The sequence below is a fragment of the Kogia breviceps genome, chromosome 3 (genome assembly GCF_026419965.1).
Source record: "Kogia breviceps isolate mKogBre1 chromosome 3, mKogBre1 haplotype 1, whole genome shotgun sequence".
Classification (NCBI taxonomy): domain Eukaryota; kingdom Metazoa; phylum Chordata; class Mammalia; order Artiodactyla; family Physeteridae; genus Kogia; species Kogia breviceps.
Window position 1 is genome coordinate 180,538,243 of NC_081312.1, and position 21,759 is coordinate 180,560,001.

The 21,759-nt window shown below is 50.3% G+C and overlaps 1 protein-coding gene across 12 annotated transcripts in view; it reads right to left on the minus strand.

Moving 5' to 3' along the window:
* The window catches only part of FRMD4A (FERM domain containing 4A), a 663,610-nt gene that overhangs the window by 77,344 nt on the left and 564,507 nt on the right, over positions 1-21,759 (minus strand). For all 12 annotated transcript variants that reach the window (XM_067030461.1, XM_067030468.1, XM_067030469.1 and 9 more), the window contains 4 exons: positions 17,531-17,614; positions 12,788-12,853; positions 12,496-12,553; positions 8,123-8,209 (listed from right to left, as the gene is read on the minus strand). In XM_067030461.1, the coding sequence (XP_066886562.1) occupies positions 8,123-8,209; positions 12,496-12,553; positions 12,788-12,853; positions 17,531-17,614 (295 nt within the window). The remainder of the gene's footprint in view (positions 1-8,122; positions 8,210-12,495; positions 12,554-12,787; positions 12,854-17,530; positions 17,615-21,759) is intronic.

Genomic DNA, 21,759 nt, shown 5'->3' on the forward strand with positions numbered 1-21,759 from the left:
TGAATACCCTCGGAGTGAGTGAATAGCCCTCAAATTCCTCCTTGGTTGAGATTTTGAGATTTATTTGGGGCCTTTAAGTGGATATGGAGGCCACTGGCTTATAAAACATCTTTTTTTAAAGGCATAACTGTTACAAGAAGGAATTTGATTTTAACTCAGACAACAATATCTTAACAACAAAACAACAAAGTAGGATCACAAAGAAAGTTCCCGTTACCTGTGCGTGGAGCAGGGATCTTCAAACTCTGTAGCCTGTCTTCAAATTGCCTCAAGGGCTTGTGAAAACACACATTGCCGAGTCCCAGCCTCTGAATTTCTGAGTCTGGAAGTCTCAGGCGGGGACCTGGAGTTTGCAGTTCTAACGTGCTCCCAGGTCATGTAGCGGCTGCTGGTCCGAAGGCCACACTGGGGGAACCACTGCAGGAAAAGCTACTGCGTCGAGCAGCCTCTCCGTCAGGACTGAAGGATTTATCCTCTCCCTGGGAATTGCCCTCAGCTGTAGAGAGCTATCTCGCCCAAGGTCACAGCCCCACGCCTGCAGCTCACCTGTATCTGATGATTGGTGGATGCCGGGCCAAGGCGATGGGTCTGATGATTGACGGCCCATTGTTGCAGCTTCACAACGCTTTCCTTAAGGTTGTACCACAGCTCAGTTTCTCCCTCTGCTGGGTCCGGTCTCCTTCCCTTTGCTCACTGCCGTTAATCCCAGACCACTTCGCAATACACTTCCTGTGCGACAATCCCTAACTCTGCTTCCCAGGGGATGCGACACTCGGAGTCCCTTAAAGTCACCTCCTTGGCAAGACCACCCCTGACCATCCCCCTCTTCCTTACTGATTGGTTTTTACCTTCGTAGAATTCAAGACTCTGACACTCTACGTTATCGATTTACCTAATGCTATCCTTTGACGTCTTTCCCACTAGACTCTAAGCTCTTTGAGGGCAGGGACCCGTCTCTCTTGTTCACTGTAACAGCTGCAGGGCCTCAAGCAGGGCCTGGCTTACGATAGGCACTTGGTAATTCTCCTACGGGGTCCACTTTATTGGAGAGGATTTCACACTCAACACCTTCTGCTGGAGTTCTGAAGCTCTAGCTCGGCGCTTTCAGGGGACTGCAGTTCTTGGAAGGAAGGAGAGACTGGGATATTCCTGTTCCAAAGAGAGAGAACTCAGCCATGCCTAATACACGTGCTTTGAGAAGAGGATGTCTATTGTCTGCTGATGCTTTGAGAAGAGCGTCCCAATCTTCCTAGAACACAACTGCTTTTTTCTTCTTTCTTGGGGAGTTATTTTCAGATGGCAGATCCTGGGGACTCTCCCTGCCCCCTTCCCCTGCCCTGCACCGTAGCATCCCTCGGGCAGGCCTGCCCCTCAGCTTTGAGGCTGGCTCCCCTTGATGACCCATGGCCAGGGCCTGTCGCCCACAGGCATGGAACCCTTCCTGGTCCGCTCAGCGCTGAGTGAGGTCTGAAGGAGGCAACAGAGAAGCCCTTTGATCTGACAATGGAAAAGCAAAGGCTGCAAAATGCTAGGAATGCTCGAGAAGTAGTCCATGGAGCTCTTCCTCACCGAGAGCCTAGGGTGAGGTTTCCCAGGGGGATACAGATAACGGAATGAGGGAGGCACCCGCCCAGGGCCTGCCGAGGCAGAGGGCCCAGCAGCCCAACGATGAGTCAAGTGCATCCAAACAGAAGCTGAAAAATAAGTTGGCAAAGCACTCAATGGCGTGCTTATCACGCTGAATAATTCAGCAGGCTGACTGCGCTGGGAGTCGGTTCACAGTTAATGGAGTATTTCCTGTAAATATTATTTTCTCTTCCTGTTTCATCAACTCATCCAGTTCAAAAATCTTTACTAATCTGAGGAGGTGACAGCAATGCATCAATTCTCTGAGCTAATGCCCCCAATTCTGAAATATCCTTAGGAACCACAGGAAGCTACACTGGCTGCACTGGGGAAAGGGGCGACCATTTACTCTGGTTCTTTCTCCTAATGTCTCAGAGGGGAGCCCTCTGTGCTCCTAATTGCGCACCTAAGTGAACATAAAAGCGCTCCTAATTGCACATCAAATAAATAAGTAAGTGCTGTCTGCTGACTACATAACAAGGACCAGCACCGCCATCCTTCCCCCAATGGAGAGATTTCATTAAATATAGGCTGGCGAATGGGCCGCAGCTGTAAATGATGATTTACAGATATTGAATATGCCTTCTAGGGAGGTTTTTTCGGAGTTACGTGTTTCACACTGTTCGTTCTTTAATGCGTATATTCTCTGACACAGCCTGCAGGACGGATCTTTATCCTAACTCTTCCTGGCACCCCATTCGGAAAGCGTTTTCTGTTGTAAATGATAATGTTTTCTCATGATTCGATGGCTGTTCTGGCCACAGGTTTGGCAAGTGCAAATTCCAGTGGGCGGACAGAGAAGGCAGCTCAGCTTGGCACTGCTGTGGGTTGAGTCTTGAGTGTGGGAGAGGCTAATCGCTCAAAGCCTTTGGTGCTGGTGCTACAAAGAAGAGGCAGATTGTCCCAGAGATCAGAGCTTTCGGACTTTTCCAGGCTCTGACCTAAGGAACGCAAGTTCCTCCTCTAAAAGAGGGAGGCCTTTGGGATCGATTATGTCGGGCTTTATTTATCTCTCCCCTATCTGATCGCGGTTCTGCAGGAGTTAATAAGCAATGCCTTCTCAGTACATATCATTTGATTTTCACTCAGATGTTCTCAGGGAAGAAGAAACACTCTTGCTTTGAACTAACACAACTATCTGAGCTGATCCACGGCGGGTCCCCACTGCTGGTCACTTTATGTAGCTGGCATTTGCTCTTTTTTGATGCTTGGGTGTCTTTCCTTGGCCATAAATGCAACCTAAGACGAAGCTTGGGATTTACTTCAAGCTCCCAAATGCGGGTCTGACAATGTTTCATGATTCCCTGAAGCCAACAGGACAGTACCTGGTGGAATAAAGGACCTCTCACCTGCAAAGAGCTCCGTTCCTACACACGCAAACATATGCTAAAAGGGAATGTGCTACCCAGGAGAAAACAGGGTAACATCATCTATGTAGCTGCAAGGTTTTTCTTTCTTTTTTTTCACCACTGTGACCCTCTTTGCACCTTTCTCACCATTGTTAAACCCAGACAGTTAGACATGTAAATACTGCCATTCCTGTACTCTTGATGCCTCACTCACAAACGGTGCCTAAAATCATCACCCCAGAATCATGGGGAAGAAGAGAGGCACGTTTTGCAGTGTGAGCCGCTGCGCCTGCGCGTCCGGAGCCTGTGCTCCGCAACGGGAGAGGCCACGGCAGTGAGAGGCCCGCGTACCACAAAAAAAAAAAAAAAAAAAAAAAAAAAAAAAAGAGCTCATCTACACAAGCAAGGGCCACTATCCTGGTGTGTGTACATTTTAGCTGTTTTTAGTCCTACGTGTGGGTCTTTCAGGGATTCGGGGGGCTATTCTTGCACACATCATTCTGAAATACTTCTGAAATCGGCCTTGAGCTTCTGAACATACACAAAAGCCAAAACGCCCTCTTTGGGTGTCCACACGTGTCTTGCTGTTCCTGACACATGTGCCCTGAGGGCAGAGAAGCTGTTGTGTTTTTTTTTCCTGTAACATCAGCAGCTTGCATTTGGGGCTGTGCTTCTGCAAGGCCAGGCATCTATCTAGAAGATCCAGGTAGCAGATAGCGGCGTGTGATCGGGAGGGGCCTAGATTGTTCTCCCTACTCCATGGGTGAGGGACCCTGTGCTTTATTCCATCTCCCCCAAAGCCCCCAGGGCTTCAGAGTGAGCATTAAGCAATTTAGGGTAGACTCTGCCACCAGAGTGGCAAAATGCCCCCCAACCGGGGAACCTGGAACAGCTACAGTGCCACCCATTTCTGGACAGTCACCAGCTACCCACCCCTCCTTTTTTGGTGGTCCATGTGTTAGCACTTGAGTGCATTCTCATAGGAGGCTACCGAGCGCCGCTTGCTGTGTGCATTATTTGCCCGTGCTCTTGCAGCTGTGGATGCCAGACAATGCCTCCAGGCCCTCCGAAGGCAAGGGAGCAGCTCACCCTGCCCCGGCCTCTACTTGAATGTTGGCTCTTAGCACGGTGGTACCATGTGACGTAGCTGCTGTAACGGGGTCAGAGTGCCAGGGAGGCCCGTGCCTGGGCTGGAGGTGCAGCTGTTGCTACCAAAGGGCCTTCAGGTGCCCAGGACTGGGCGTCACTCCCAGTTTCCCGAGCATTGCCGGAGGCCCGGGGGCCAAGCTCTGCCTGGCCCCTTTTGCAAGGGTGTGGTGCCGCCTGGAGGGTCACCCATCACTCGGGGCCGGCCGGGACTTGAGCCCTGTGCGCAGCTCCTCGAGTGCAGAGGCCCTGCCGGACACACCTGCCGCGCCTGGCCGACCCTCCCCGAGTCTGAGCTCGGAAAGGAGGCCCGCGGCGGTGGTTCTCAAGGAGTCAGCTGGGAGGCTTTCTAAAGGGTCAGCGGCCGGGTCGGGGATGGGGGAGGGTGCGACCGGGGGAGACTGGGGCATCTCTTCGTCCTGACAGTTTCACGTGAGTTTCTGCTTTTTAGCTGAAGACACATTGGGGCACTCGTACGTACGTGTGCACCAGCGGTCACTACCGTGTGCCTGCGTCTCTTTCGATTCACAGCTCCGGAGCCAGGGGGTGTGCCCTGTGCTTTCAGGGACCCACAGGCGCCTTACACGAAACAGAGGTGGCCTTTTTATGAAGGTGACGGTACACCCTGCGTCCTTTCCCCTGCAGCTGGGACCTCTTATCTGCGGCTCAGCTTAAGTCTTTAGGGCCCGTGGCAGGTCTCAGCAGAGGCGGATACCGCTCGGGTTAATGAAACTTTGGGTCTCTTCCCCTCATTGGGGCCCCCTCCCGGGGCCCCCTCCCCCCTCCCTCCTTCCTTCCTTCCTTCCTTCCTTCCTTTCTTCTGCGCCAGGCGGCTTGTGGGATCTCAGTACCCTGACCAGGGATCGAACCCCGGCCCTCGGCAGTGAAAGCTCTATGTCCTAACCGCTGGACCACCAGGGAATTCCCGTCACAGGCTTTTCAAAGGCCCGTTCTTAATTTTATATGTAGATTGCACATTCATTTCCTAACGACGGCTCCCCAGGTTACAGAAGGGTCAGGGTGTGCTGGACCCCGCCCTGCCCTTCTGCCTCACAGGGAACCAACCTCACGATGGGAAACTGAAATCCACTCACAGCTCCCGTAATTTTCCCACTGTGCCGAGGGCCTCTCCCGTTCCTCTCTCTGTTCAGTCTCTGGTTCGAAATTCTTGATGCTGTCGAGCTCCAGCTGAACACCCACTGCCTATCTGCCACCACCACCTGAATGTCCCATCAGCCCAAAACTCGGCGTGTCCTCAACTGAACTTCTCTCCCCTTCCCTTAGATCCCAGGCTCTGGTCGATCGGGAAGTTGCTCTAGATTCCCCCGCTGCTCCAGCTTCCACCCTGTCGCCACCTGCCATTGGTCACTCACGTCACCTTCTACACATCTCACTTCCAAGTCCCCTTCTCTATCCCCCGTGCGGACAGTCACCCCCAAGCCACGCCCCCCGCTCTGGCCTTCGCTAATGTAACGATGTCCCGGTTTGCAAGTCCCGCCCTGTATCACTCCACCCATCCTCCTCCAGGTACCAGAACGATGCTTCTCTGACGACGAAGGTCTGATGCGGTCGCTCCTCTGTCTCGAAGATGAACTCCTCTTAGCAAACCCTGAGGGTTCTGTTTGCTGGGGCCCCATCAGCCTCCTCTCTGGCTCCTCTCCCACTACGTCGCGGCCCCAGCGGCGCTGTGTGCTTCTCCATCACACCGCGCTGCTCTCCTTCACGGGGCTTGCGTGCACACCTGTGTGCCTGCTTACCCCGTTGGTCCATCTGCAAAACCTCTGTCCACCCTTTAAGACTCAGCTCCTACTTCGCTGCCTGTGAAGACGTTTCTCCGTAAGCCCAGCTGACGACTCTCTCCTTTAATTCACCACCGACACTCACACGGGCCTCTCTCATCTGTACGATGCAATTACCACACCCCTCTCCCCGACACCCTGCACAGGTCCTGAAGACCTGATGTGTGTCTTAATTATCTCAGCACCTGGTGGTCTGCCTTGCATATAACAGGTATGCAATACACATTTTTGAATGAATGACTAATGACTCTGATGGCATGGTGGTCCGTCAACTAGCAATAGACTTGAGAATCCCAACTACTTCCTTCGGGGCCACGGAAGCGTGCGTTATTTTAAGTAACAACTCAGTTTGAATAGAGGCAACATCCAGAATAAATGTGTTGACCTTTTAGGATTTTTAATCCGCTGACCTGCATAAATTCAACCAATGTGAGTAAATTCTCTTATACAAAGGTTGATTATTCACATGTTGCGCTTCCTACTTTTCCATATGTTGAAGTCCGTTTTGGAGTCTGACAAGAATAGTTACAATTTATTGAGCCCTTGCACTGTGTCACACCCTGCGTTTTCCGTATATCACATACATCAAGCGCTACCTCATTATCTCTAAAATCTTCATTAGCACCTCAATTAGAGCAACAAAGCGAGCTTAAACATATTAATAAATTAAACTGAACACATACCGCTACTTGTAAGCACGTTTTGCAAAAACATTCAGAGGGAGAGAAGAATTCAACTGCGGGATTTTAATGAACTCCACTGTAGACCCCAATCGTCCAAGATGGCCTTGGTCTCCACCAGTGTGGGTAATCAAGAGCTGGACACATTGTAACTAGGACTGGGTTAAAAGATCTAGGAGTATCCTTGGCTCTTGCCAGCAGAAAAAAATGGCCAAGCAAGTTGGAGAGAGGGGACAGTGGATGGAAGAAGAAGGGAGTAAAGAGAGAAGAAAAAGCACAGAAACTTACAAAGGTCATAAGGGAAAGAGGCAGAGAGGAAACAGAGAGAAGTACAGACCCAGTGACTGAGAAAAACAGGGAAAAAATAAGAACGCAGAGTCCAAATCACGTCCTACAGCAGGAAACTGGAGGGGTTTTGGAAACAGTCACGAAACAATGGTCCCCGAAACAGCCGGGTTCCTACTGAACTGTCCCCAAGGAAGAATCCCTCCATCATATGCTCAAGATCTTTTCATAGAACTTAGCTGAGTGACTGATCAATTGAGTGAAAATCCTCCTCATCACAGGGCCATTTTTTTTTTTTCTATCAATTTAATAAAGAAACTGGCTAAAGGCAGATGTTAACTGGATAAACTACAATAAGCTCGGATATGCAGTGTGGATTTCAATCCTGTTCGTGGATAAAGAAGCTTGGAAAGCATTATGCAATAACATAATGAACCTATATTGCTTTCTCCCTCCGAAAGCAAGTGTGGTTTTGATAAACTTTTAATATGTATTTCAGGGTCTGAACCGCATACCCTCTTCCCCATTTTTCCTGCCGGAGGAGTTGAATGACAGCTCTCACCTCAGAGATATTTTTCCATTATAATTTTTCAATTTGTTCTGGTCTAAAAAATGTGTGGAAACGAAAACAGAGAAAATTCAAGCCCTGTGTCCTCTTCAAACGTTCTGTTTTGGCTTCACTGGGAGTTTGCGGACTCCTTTCTGCTTCCCTTTCTTTTTTGGCAAATGACCTTATTTCTTCCAGATTTCTGATCACTTCTAATATGCCAGAAAATATTCACTGGATTTGCAGGAAAGCCTCTCACGCTTCTTTAGTTTTCACCTCTTTTTGGCCTACAATCTCTTACTTGAGTTCCCCTCGTCCAGAAAACCAGAAACCAAAAACAAACCTTTGGGAAAGCTCAGATTAGCCTCGGGGTTCAAGAGACACGCTCCCTCAGGTTCTCAAGCACACAGCACCCCAGGAAATGAAGGAACAGGACGGTCTCTCAAAGTCCTCTGGTCCATCTGCCCTGGGTGAGCTGATCGAGTCTTCTTACCTTAAATAATTTTAACAGCTTCCGTTTCCTTAGTGATGGGGAGGAAAAATATTTCCCCAGGGAACGCGCGGAGGGGTTTGCATACACCCCCAAATTAGCAGGAGACCGGGGGGCCCAGAGGCCCTGAGGCTGCACGGGGTAACATCTCTAGTCACACTGCTCTACCTGTTTCTCCCTCCACCTGGGTGCACGCTTACCTTCCTGGGCTTGACTTTATCGTGGTAGTCATACTGGAAGATGCCTTTGTAGCTCAGCCCCAGCCACCACGGTATCCCCTGCTTGTCCTAGGACATCAAAAGGAGTACGGGTAAGCACGGGACCAGACGAGAGACAAGAACCAAGAGATCTCCTGGTTCACCTGAAGACAAAGGGCAACGCAAATTCCTTGAAGCGGACGGAGCCCACCTCTCTAACGGGTGTGCTCTGTCATCCAAGGATACTCAGTAAAGTGACTTAGAAGGTGCCCTGGGTTGGGGACCCAGCTCTGCTCCTAACCAGCTGGGGTCCTTTCCCCCTTTCCGAGTAAGAAGTGGACGCCTTGTTCTTTGTTCTCCTTGTAAGACTTCGGGTTTTCAGAGCTGGGCCCCTCACCTACCAACAGGGAAAATCTGAGAGATGCCGACCATTCTAACGGAACGACCTTCTGAGCCGAGAAACTGTCATCGACTGTCAGAGCTCGAAGGAACCATAGGGACTACGGAGGCTGACTCCTCTAAAAATTTTGTCTTAAAACATTTTCTTTTTCGAGAGCACTTGTAGGTTCACAGCAAAATTGAGAGGAAGGTACAGGAGTTTCCCACGTACTCCCATCCCTGCACACGTGTAGCCTCCCCCGTGAAGAGCATCCCGCACCAGAGTGGTACCTTTGTTGCAAATGAGGAACCTACACTCACCCGTCTTAATCACCCAAAGTCCATAGTTCACCTTAGGGTCCACTCTTGGTGTTGTACCTTCTACGCGTTTGGACAAACGTGTAAGGGCACGTATCCGTCATACGCGTCGTGTCACACAGGGTAGTTTCATGGCTCGAAAACTCCTCTGTGCTCTGCCTACTCACCCCAGCTTCTGGCAACCAGTGTTGCCTTTTCCAGGGTGTCACATAGTTGGAATCATACAATATGCAGCCTTTCCAGATTGGCTTCTTTCACTTAGTAATACGCGTTTAAGACTCCTCTAATTTTATTTTATTTTTTAAATTTTGTCGCTCATACATGCATATTTATTTTATGCCTACCAGAACAGTGGAAATGCTCTCAAAACTAGCTCACTTTTTTCCCCCTATTTGAATAAATTTATTTATTTTAAGATTTTTATTGGAGTCTAGTTGATTTACAATGTTGTGTTAGTTTCAGGGGGTACAGCAAAGTGAATCGGTTATACATATACATCTATCCACTGTTTTTTAGATTCTTTTCCCATATAGGTCATTACAGAGGATTGAGCAGAGTTCCCTGTGCTGTACAGCAGGTTCTTATTAAGGACTCCTCTAACTTTATAGACAAAGAAATCATGCAAAGGTTGCGTCCTACTCCACTCAAGATGCTCCCCTCCCCCCCAGCAGGCCAGCGGCAGTGCAGGGTAGGCAGGTGTTCATAAGGCGCGCGTCCTGTTCACCTCATGAAGACAGTGGCTACCTGGCAGGACTGGGGTAGCAAAATCGAAGCTTACACACTCTGGGAACTGAATTAGAAACACCAACACCATCTTTATTCCTCTAACAGAGACCTCTGGCTCCCCAGATTGTAAGCTGTAAATCTGCATTCAAGACTGTTAATTAGAAGTTCCCAAGTGCTAGGAATTGACAGTGGGTACGTCAAACAGCCTTTCCCTGGATTTGTCCCAATTGCCACATGCGTGAATGATCTAACATACCCCATGGTGGATGTCTTGAAAACTCACAGTTGGCGTCAGCATTTTCAGATATATGTGGGGCAAGAGTTAGTTCAAGGTAAGCACAAAGGTAAAGGGCAGAAGAAATACATTTTGAATTTTTAGGAAAGTTTCTGAATTTCTTTAAAGGTATAAAACCCCTGTCTCTGGAAAGTGCCCGGGTGACTGCAATGGTTTCAGAGAACAGAACAAGAGGAGAGATGGAGGCAACTGCAATTTCAGTTTGTCGAGGTAAGAGCTCTCGTCACACCGTGAAATGTGGCATTGTCAACTTTACAAGGCCACCAAACAGTGAGTCTAGATATAGTGAACTAGGCTCTTTCTCCAAACAGATAGGAGAGCAATCACTCATGTCTGGATATTCCAAGAGCCAAACACACAGGCACGCTTGGCACTTGGAAAATCGCAAGGTCTGCTTCTGGCCTCTAATAAGCTGCAAAGGAGCATTTTTCTAAAGTTTGATTGGAAGGCAGAAAGCATGCATATCAGAGGTTGCCCTTCGGTCAAGTTCTAGGGCTGAGGAGGAAAGGGAACAACACAGGTTTAAGGAAGTAAAAGACCAGATGAGGTTTTCTCTCCAAGCCTTCCCATCTAGCTGTCTCAAGCCATCTCAAGAGTCTTCCAGCATCTAGAAAACTTCTGTGGGGTAGCTGGAGAAGCAAATTTCATAATCTCTATTAATTACGAGCGACAGAGGTGAGGTCAAGCTAAGAACAAACAGCAAATCGGAGAATGGAATGGAGTTGCAGATTCTTGAGTTCCTGGCTCCCATTCCTGAAGGCAGAGACCCCTTTGCTAAACATCACCGTAGAACATCTCCACAACTGAGGGAGAGGCTCGCAGTTTGATTTCTGTGACACGCCTCTTGGAATAATGTCAGGACTACTGCTAGACCCTTCTGTTTCCTTTTTGGTAGCAAGATGGCAAAATGGACACGGGCTCCAAACTCTCACTAGCAGTGTAAGAGCTGAACCCGGGCAGCCAGAAAGGGGGATTTGAGCCTCTTTTCACAATCAATTCCATTTCCTTTTGGGGAGCTGACTGCCCACTGGCTGCAGTGGGAACATCCCAGGGCACAGCCAGCTATACAGGGGGTAAGTCTCCTTAGAGGATCCATCCTTCTCATGTGGGACAGAAGGTGGCCCGGGAGGCCAGGTCACACTTCTCACGACAGCCTATAGCTTAGGCTTAAGCAGGGCAGGGATGGTGGTGATGCTTCTATGAGGTCTGTGCCTCATGGTGAAGAGGGGTGAAGAGCTTCCATTGGTGGGAAGGGTGTTGGAAGGACATCAGGAAGAACTGAACCACTGCAGGCTCTGACAGATCCTGGGCTGAGCTGCTGGGTGGGACTGGATTCCCCATACATGCCTCATAACTGAGCTCCACAAATATCATTTGTTCCCATCACGGAAATGTGTATATCCGACTACTCAGTTCAATTCTCAATAAGGGTACTTGGAAAATATTTACTGGGTATCTACTAAGTGCCAGACACTACACTGGGTTCTGGGAGAATATAACAGAGTGCAACAGTCTTTGCCATCAAAAGGCTGCAGTTTAGAGGAAGATACAGGCCATGACGTTAAAATGCGTACCAAGGACGTGCAAAGTGCCGTGCAAACTGCCGTGGGTGACACAACAATGAATGAAACACGGTGTATGTTCTGGTCTAAAGGAATTAAAAATATAGTCGGGGGCTTCCCTGGTGGCACAGCGGTTAATAACCTGTCTGCCAATGCGGGGGACACGGGTTCGAGCCCTGGTCCGGGAAGATCCCACGGGCCGCAGAGCAACTAAGCCCGCGTGCCACAACTACTGAGCCCCCACGCCGCAACTACTGAAGCCCGTGCACCTAGAGCCCTTGCTCCGCAACAAGAGAAGACACTGCAATGAGAAGCCCGCGCACCGCAACGAAGAGCAGCCCCTGCTCGCCGCAACTAGAGAAACCCCGCACGCAGCAACGAAGACCCAGCGTGGCCAAAACGAAATACATTAAAAAATAAATAAATAAATAAAACTCCACCTGAAAATATTTAAAGAAAAAATACATATAGTTGGGTGGAAACATGGGGAAGGAAACTGGTGGAAGAGTGTGGAATCTCGGGTATAGAAAGGGTGCGTGAGGACATCATGACCTATTATTTCGAAGAGGAGATCCCAGTCTGGGACGTTATGGATAAAACGCAAGAGAGTTTAGAAGGGGGCCTGTGTTACGCTGGACTTGCCATCCCCCACAGTCTTCTTTAAGAAGGCAGAGCCTGTTGATGTGTCAGCCCACGGCGCCACGTCCCCTGTTAAGTGGCCCACGTGGCATTTGACCAGCAAGAGAAACACAGTTGATTCTGCTTAAGGTTTTTGTTCTTTGTGCTTGGATGGAATTTTCCTACTGAGAGGCTCTGCAGTCCTGATCTCCAGGATTCTTCTGAGCATGAAGAAGTAGGCATTTACCGCACCTACTTCCCACAAAGGCAAGTGAGTTTTGGAGAGAACCCGAATCAAGTCTCACTACACTGGGGGGGGGGGACACACGTTCCGCTGTCCCAATGCCCCCTAGCATGCGATGGTCCTGCCCAAGTCCTCCCCACTCCCCCCAAAATCTTCAGTAAGATTAAAAAGAAAGAAAAATGAGAACTTTTTTTTAAGGGCATGGTGGCAACTTTCACCAAATGAGTTCACTTACCTTCACCGCGTAATAGTGAACCCCGTAGGTTGGGAGAGACTCCACGATGCTCATGTAGCTACAGGAAGACAACACAACACACACGCCTTGGTTATTCGGCAGATCTGGTATCGCGTACACGCTGGCGTGTGTGTGCACGCGGTAACGTTCTCAGAGCAATCATTTACGGGAGCAGGACACGGAACTGCCTGCCCCCGGAGCTACGTCTCCCCCGGCACCACTGACCAACCCTGACACACACGGTGAGAACGCGCACACGGCCTCGGCGGCACCGCGGGCTGGGGGCACTTACTTGACGATGGCTTGGCCTCTGGTCTGGCCGTTCAGCCTCTTGTAGTACTCGATGACCCGGTCCTCGCTAGAACGGGAGGAAAGGAGTCTCTGTCTCAGTCCCCGGGGCGACGGCCCCGCTCCCCGTTCCCCGAGAGACCTGCGAGCCCCTGCGTCCTCATGAGACGCTCCGAGGAGCCAAGAGCTCCTGGGAAAGTGATTTGTCCTGAACGTAGCACGTCCGAACGCAGCCCAAGAGAGATGCCTAGGGCTCAGGACGCACCCCAAACTTCGTGTTCTCCCCTCGGGGGGCTCGCATTCTCTTCGTCTTGGGCTTATCATCAGGCAAAGGAGAGCCCGGGGCTCGGGGGTTGGCTCAGAAACGAGACTGTGGGAGCAGAGGACGAAGTGGGGGCCCCCTCCCCCTCCTCCGCTCCTGCATCCCGTCGGCACGGGGCCTCCGGGCCGGGGCAGGCAGGCCTGGACTCTGACGGGACGCCCACGGCCTCCCCACCCCGAGTTAGCAGGCAGGGTTGAGGGCGTCCAAGGAGGATGGGGAAGTTCTGGAATCCGGGGCCGCTTAACACAGGCCGTGAAGCAACAAAAGGCCCAGAGGAGCGCGCTGGCGAGATAAGAGGGAGGCAGAAATCAGAGGGGCCAGCCCGGTACCTTCCGAAATCTTAGTTCTAACACAGCAAGAGGCCAGCTCGCTCCTTGAGGGGCAACGCAGGCCACACCCCCCTGCGACGGGGCGGACGGCGGCAGTGGCCCCGCTGCCTTTGGAAGTTCAGGAGCGACCTTGGGAATCACAGGGGAGGCACATCCCACCTGCTGAGGGGTCAAGGCCAAGGCCTGGCCCCTGGGACGGGCCGCACGGCCTTCCTCGTCATGTGTCTGCCTCACCTCCCTCCCCGCTGGCCCGTGGACTCCGTGACCAGGAGGCGACCCCAGGGACGCACCCTCGAGACCTCCTCGGTTGACCTTTACGGGCTCTTATTCATTTAGCACCCGGAACTGATCGAAAGCCTTCTTTCACCCCCCTCTCTCTTTGCCAGCGAGGCCACTTCTGGGGGGGGGGGGCGGTCACACCTTCTACGTGTTCATCACCTAGGACTTGGGCGTCATTTAGTTATCTTCTAGTTACTCTCCCAATCTTCCATGCATCTCTCTTCCCTTTACTGTTCTGAAATTTGACGCAGGTAAGGCGGGCCCCTCACAGGAAAGCGGCTTCTCTAACGCCCCGGATGGGGAACGGCGGCCTATGAGGATAAGCCTCCGTCTAGTTGAGGGTGGTGTCTGTGGGGTCCGGGCACCTCTGTTCAGGGCGGGGCAGCTGCAGCCGTGTTTCTCCTTGGCTCCCACACACCACGGAAGTTCTACGCGGAGGGGGACAAAGCCCTCTCCTGACAGAGAATTCTCCAGAAGCGTCCTCTCTGGGGTCGGACAGCAGCCTCCCAGAGCATCAGGGTCGTGTCGGGACGTTCTGGGGTTACCCTTCCAGCTTCCTCCCCAGCCAGCCACGGAACCAACAGCCGGGTTGCCACACGACGTGGCATCTGGGGAGGGGGGTGGACTTCTAGGCCCGGGGTCCAGCCACGCAGCACAGCTACAGGCCTGCTTCCTTGTACAGAGCCGCAAAGAGGGCCCCCAGCTCCCTGGGCTGAGGAGGGGAGACGGAACCTAACACAGGGCCGTGGCTGTGAACGTGAACGTGGCACGGGGAGGGACACACCAGCGGTGTCAGCAGCGCCGGCAGGCAGCCGCTCAGCTGTTCCCAAACTGACTGGTCCGGGCCTGGGGGGGTCTCACCGCGCCTGACGGCTGCGGGGACCACTCCCCCTGCCCTGCCTGGTTTCTCCTGCTGTCTGGGACCCACCGCGAGGCCACAGTATCTTCCTCCTGCCTCGGCTTTTCCCGCCTCTCCTGCCCCAGTGGGAACTCCACGGGCTGGCGTGTGACAAGAGCCACCTGAGACCCACTCCACGCCCGGCCCTGCCCCTGCCCCTCTCCAGGCTTTGACAGGTGACCCACAGGCACCAACGACCCCAGGTGCTTGGCGTGGACTAAACGGGATTATCCTCGGAGACCCACGAGGCAGAGGAAACGGGATCCCAGAACACATCTGGAGGACACGGTGTTACGCGAAGGAAAAAGGCAAATGACCAAAGCTGACCGTGCCCCAGGCATGGGATGGCTGGCCCACCTCTGCAGACAAGGAGCCCTGAAACAACGGCGAGGGCCACAGGGCTCCCTGTCTCGGAGGAGCCGTCGGCCTGCGAGGGGAAGATGTCCCCTCGCACCTTGTATGGGCGGCGTGAGCGGTCCCGCATTTGCGGGAGACGCGCTCAAGAGAATCCAGGTCGGGGCCCCGATGCTGCCCTGTTCTGTGGCCCTGGGCACTTTGTGCCTCGGATGCCTCCCCGATAGAGAAATCACGCGGGGTGAGAAGTCCAAGCTTATCGAACGCTTGCGGGAAATGAGCAGAAAGGATTATGACGTGATGACTCAGCATTATTACGCACCATTCCCCTACTTCCTAATTGCATTCTGTGCCTTTTTATTTCCTCTCTTAATTACAGTCTGAATTTGGTTGATGCGCTTAGTCCCATTTTAGAGATGGGAAATCGAGGCAGCAGAGAAGTCACACGAGCTTCCTGGACTATCACTGGGATTCTAAAAGCCACCGCTTTTGCTCACTAGGCTGTACTGCCTTCCCTGACTAGTGGTGGATGGGTTCCCAGTGGCTTCTTTTGGCCTGAAGGTTGTCCACTGCATCTGTGAACGTGTGTGTGTGTGTGTGTGTACTTTTTTTTAAAGCAATGCATCATCAGAATGGTTCATGCTACTGGCTTGTTTGTGTACAAGCTGAGCTGTAGAGCAGCTGAGGGTCCCTGCTTCAAAAACATCCCTCCCTCGGTCCTGCTATGCTCCCAGTGCATTTAGACAGTGACATGGGCACCTCTGAGTCCAAATGAGGCCCGGGGAAAGCGCTGGCCTGGTCACAGAGATAGAGGGCTGTTCTGGCAGGACAGCCACGGATGTAGATGAGGATGAAGCTGTTCATAACGACAAAAGAGAAAAGCATAAGCATGAAGGAGGGAGTTTCTGTATTGGCGATAACGCTTCTGCATACAGAGCTGACTGTGGAGGTAGCAGAAGAAAATCCCGAGAGAGGAAGAGGAGAGGAAAGGAGGTGTTCATAGCTCTGAAATGAGCACAGGGTGTAAAAAACGTTTGGAGACAAACACATGAGATAACTAGGGGAGGGATTAGGCTGAAAGCAACTCTGATTCCAGACAACTCAGCACCATTACGGCCCCCGCTGGCAAATACATTTCACCAGGTAGGATCTACCAGCTTCTCGAGTTACTTCCTTGCATCTCGAGCTCCTTCACCATTGGTTTCCTGAAAATGAACCGCTGGGAGGATAGAGAAGGTAAGGCCCAGCATGAGAAATTGGGGAGAGGGCAACTGGGTTCCGCAGACAAGGGAACAGGAGTGCCATCTGGGGGTGTTCGTATGTGCACGCTGCCAGGCTGGAAGTCTGGAAATTGACACGTGCAAAGTCTCTGCACGTTAAACCCATTTTGTTCTTTGGGGGCAAATCACAAGGCTCTAAAGCCACTATTTATGGACACCTGTGTTACCAAAAAAAGAATGGCAACAAAACAGTTCAGAGAGATGAAACTGGGGGTGCCAGCGTACGGGTGGGAGCTCTCAGCCTCGGGGTTCAGCTCTTTTGTTTCCCGTCCAGCCGCTCCATCACTTGGTCTCTTGGCAAGAAACGATGTACGTACTGGAGTTTCATCCTGCTTATGTCCTCTGCAGCAAGACGTGCCCCATCCCAGCCAGAGGAACCCCTTAAAGCCACCTGGATGGCTGAATAACTAGTCTGTTGGCTGGAAAGGTCTGGGCAGATGAAATGTTAGTAAACTGGCAACTTCACAAAGCATATTACAGAAGTGCTTAAAAGTCATCTGTTGTAATTCAGTAAGATTGGCGTGTTCTGCGGTTTTTGTTCTATCTTATTCTTGTTTTTTCAATAAAAGCCGCTACAGTGCTTTTTGTCAAGGAGTCAGAGGACGACCGGGGGAGAGGCATTTTGCTTTCAAAGGACAGTGGTCAGGGCTCGCTAACCCAGCAGTATTTCAACACACTGCCCGGCAATGCAAACCCCGCTCCTCTGTGACCCAAACCGCAACCTGGGAACCGTTCAAGTGCCCGGTTCATTCAGAATCGGTGATTCGGGGCCCGACAGATGAACTAGGGTGTAATGTTACACGGAAGCTAACTCAGGAGATATTAAACATCGTGGGAAAGTAAAAGAATCAATCTCTCTCTTCTGCGAAGAGAAAAACCCTGTCCTCCTCCCACATCTCAAAACCGCACACATCCTGTCATCAAATGAGGAGGATTCCAGAGCGAAACTCTAGCAGCTCACGGAAGGATCTCCAAGGAGGCAAAGCATCGAGAGGGAAATTTTAGAAGGTTTTTTTGTTTGTTTGTTTTTCTGTTTTTTAAAGAAAGAAAATAGGGAAAAGAGGTCTCACACATTTCATGTTCTTTGAATAAATGCAGAAAACAGTTTCACGAAGACTCAAAGCCGCTCGATACAGTTTGGAGTCGCTGTCTGGTTGGGGTTTGGGGTCCAGGTGGACCCGTGGTGCAGGGGAGGACGGACAGTCGCCAGGAGCCCCCTGCATCCCGAGGAGGGGCTCCCTCCTGGGGGGGGGACGCCTGGCGCATGCAGAGAAACGGGCCTTACCAGTAAGCCAGGGAGGGGTGCTCCTTCAGAGCCTGCGTGGGAAGTGCTGGCAGTTTCTTCAAGTCTGTCCTCACCACTTCATTGCTGGAAGACAGGGCAGACAGGGAGCATGGCAGAGACACGCTCGGCCTCGGAGAAAACCAGAGCAGCGCGCGAGGCGGCCCAGCCCCGTCTCGTCCTCAGACCCCGCATCTCTTCCCCTTCAGTGAGAAGCGGTGCTTTCTTTGTACTTATTTACTTAGCAGAGACGCAGAAGAACACACAGCACGCAGAGCCCAGCGGCCTTTCCTTGCAGAGGGCAGAGCCGGGCAGAGCCGTCTCGGATGCCTGCGGGTTCTTTTCAAGGCCTGCGTGCCAAGGGGGCATGGATGAGTGTCCCCAGGCAGCAGGAATGTGGGCAGAGGGTCACCAGTTTCCCCACGGGGTGACCTTAGGGAGGTCTCGAGGGCCCCGCCGTGGGCTTTGAGAATGGACAGCTCGACTGTTTTCTCCTTAAGCTGTTTCCCTCACTAACCCACAGGGCAGTTTTCTTTGCCTGGATTGACCACATGCTAGAAACTGTTGTCCAAAATACGACAAATGCATAACATTTGCTTTAAAAAATTTTTTTTTGATTGAAGTATAGCTGATTTACAATGTTGTGTTAGTTTCAGGTGTACAGCAAAATGATTCAGTTACATATATATATATATGTATATTTTTTCCACATTCTTTTCCCTTATAGGTTATTATAAAATATTGAGGAGAGTTCCTTGCGCTATACAGTAGGTCCTTGTTGGTGATCTATTTTGTATATAGCGGTGTGTATCTGTTAATCCCCAGCTCCTAATTTATCCACCCCCTTCCCCTTTGGTAACCATAACTTTCTTTTCTATGTCTGTGGGTCTATTTCTGTTTTGTATATAAGTTCATTTGTCATTTGCTTTTGACAAGATCCAGAAACGACTTAGAAGGTGTGAAGTGGATTATCAGGCACTAGGAGGAGGTCTTATGTGTCCGGTCCCTGGACCAGAAATCCTTCCTTCCCTTCAGACTCGCATGATCTCAGGTTTGGGAGATACTTTAAATTCCCCTAATTTAACCAGGGGCTTCAGAGGCTTGACTCCCCTGTGGGCGCTCAGCAGACCCGCAGCCCTGCTGGGACAGGGACATCTGGGTGTTGGCCCCCAATGTCTACGTCCAGAGCCAATCAGCAGCATCCACCTGGGATGGCTCTGGTGTGTAAAGGTGTCTCCTCATACTGGTCCACCAGAGCGCCTCACGGCCCTTGCTGTGAAGCCTGCATTTGCACACAGTTCTAACCTAGGCTGTGGGAGCAGCTTCTGTTCTGCTCATGCAAATCAAGGCAAATATTGACCACCGGGGGACCTTGGGCAGTTCTAAAAAGCAAAGAGATAGGAGCTCACAGGTAAATACAAAAGAAGGAGGGAACACCACAGCCACAGCCTTTCCGTGGGCCCCCGCCCAGCCAGAAACACTGCCTCCAGCTAGGAATCAGCAGCTACCCTTTGGAAGCCAAGTGCCAGTGGGCAAAGCCATTTCCATACTTCAAGTTCATGTACCTGGTGACAAAAAAACACATGGATATGACCTTGTAGCTGCTCCCAGAAAGGGCGTTTTTCAAGTGGACTAAGAAACAGCGACAGTGAAGTTTGTGAATCTTGGCTTTGGACAACCAACCGGAAGGAAAATCTCAACTTGTAAGTGTTGAAATCAATACATCTAAGTCCTTGAACGGTTATCACGTAGGTGGCAAGGATTTATTGATTAATAATCAATACGTTGAATGTATTTGTGGAGCCCCTGCTCTAGGGATATATGAAAAAAGGATAAGCCATCGTCCTCATTCAAAAAGTGCTCACACTTCAGTGCAGGGAGGGAGAGGTGTGAATAAAAACAGAACTGACTATCTGGGCAGCACTGGATCATGTCGATTCAAACAACAAACTAAAAAGTTGGGAGGAAAGGAAGGCCCCCGTGGGCTCTGTTGTAAAAGCAGACTTTGGGGCAGGGCCCACATGGAGAAAAGGACAGGAATCTTATTTTTCTTCTCAGTGGAATACAGTAGAGTATGGAGGCCCGGAACTGAAGAGATCAATTAGAACGGGTGGTATGGAAGGGTTAAGCAGACCCAATAAGTGGCAGATTAGGCATAGGATTTGGAGGACCTTCCATGCCAGGCTGGTAGAGTTCAAGTTTAGCCAGGAGGCAAGGGTCAGCACTGGAGCTTTTCAAACAGGTCACCTCCTTGTGTTTAGGAAAATTCAATTCCCAAGCAGAGTCTGGAATTTTTACTTGCACGTTGTTAAGGCGTAAAGGAATACTCAGGTCCCCGAACACCCAAGAGCCTACAGTGATGAGTTTCTGGGTCTTATCTTCCCTGTTTATGAACTATAAGCTCCCTGAGAATAGGGATTTGTTTCATGGACTCATCAGTGCCTAGGGTGGCACCTTATGGGTTGAACGTTTATTGAATGGAACCGTGAGAAAGACACTTAAGCTGAAGCACGAGTGTGGGTTTAACTCACACTCATCACATCTAAAGTATATTTGGGGAAGGAAGGAACCAAAGGAGGAAGAGATTGTCTTACCCACTTAACACTCATTTGTTGGCAAACAAGCATCCCTGATGAGAGTCCCAGGTCTGACTTCCTGGCTGGAGCTGCAGTGGCTTTTCTTAAAGCGCCCCCCCAGCGCCAGGTGACACAGGCAAATACAACAAGAAATCACGAAGGCGTGAAGCCCATCCAAATCCATTACATTCTGGAAGGGATCCAGGGCTCTTAAACAGCCCCAAAGGACAACTGTGTAGAAGTGTCCTATTTGCCTTTCTGCTGTCTGTAAACATCTGTAATGACTTAGAGGGGGCCAGCCCTGTCAGATGATCTGGCCATACCCTGGCTGCAAATCACAAAGCTGCCTTCATGGGAGACCTGGTCACTCTGTCTCCAGAGACTTGGGAAGCTGAAACTGAAAGAATGTGCCAGAAGTTCCCAGCTTCCTCTCTCAAGATCTTCTACTTGGACATTTTCCCCAGAGTCAGGACAAATGCTAAATGCCAACTTATAAAATACCCTAAAACAGTTCCTTGTTCCAAACAGCAGTCAGTTTCCATTTCTAACAAAAGATAAAAGGTCTCTTGGAAAGTTACTTGCTAAACTGAGAGTAAAACTGAAGTCTTCTTTTTTTTAAAAGTCTTCTTATTTTTAATATTAACCAGATTTTATTCACAACTTTTAGGTAGTGATTAATGCTGCCAGCAAAAAATTGGTCTCTCAATGAAGTGTTAGTCTTTTGACTTGGGTTTTTTTTTTGCTTTTTTTTTGTTTTTTATTTTTAAGATGATGGATTGTGATTCTGTTGTCTGCCCTGCTCATAAAACATGGGAAGTCTGAATGATCTACTCTGGAAAACTAAGGTTTCTAGCGATATGCGTCAACTAGGGGATCTGTCACAAATAACAGCAAGAACAAATTTAACCAAGACACCACAGAGTGAAGAAAGCAAAAATGAAATTTGATAGGACGATTAGCAAAATCCACAAGGTGCTTGTTTTCCTTTAAAAAATGACAAAATGCTCTTTTAGAAGATTCCCTTTGGGTTAAATGAGATGTCCATAACTTGCAGGACAAACTTGGGGCAGACAGAACTGGCTTCGTGTGGAAGAATTCTTCCTGAAACCAGTGGTTTTGAGGTGTCCTGCTACTAAAACACTAGAGCACTAAAGCCAGAAAGCTACACTAGTGTCACAAAAAAGGACTAACACAAAACTCAGAGACAGTAACATGATGCTAGTATCCTACTAACTCCTCCGTATTTCATGAGCGTATCACGAAGGTCAAGTTCTCTAGGGAGAGGGATTTCATGAGTTAAAAAGAGTATTACGGGTCCTCATTATCCGCAATTCCCAAATCTGAAAATCTCTAAGATATAAAGCCTTCTAACCAACTTGGTGGTGAACCTAATGTGTTTGACTTTTCTCTCTCTCTGCCACGTGGTATGAATATCCACATTCTGGTGCAGAAGCGTGAACAGACTGGATTCCAGGAGCTGCCTCAGGCGCTGCCGTGGGTGTTACGGTATACTCCGCATTACCCATCTAAAACCCACAAGGTTCTGGGTTCAGAAACACTGGGACCCTAGAGTTTCAGAGACGCATTGTGGATCTGTATTACTTTATTCAACGGTACAATACATCTAGAAAACTCTGAGACAGATGAATAGGAGAG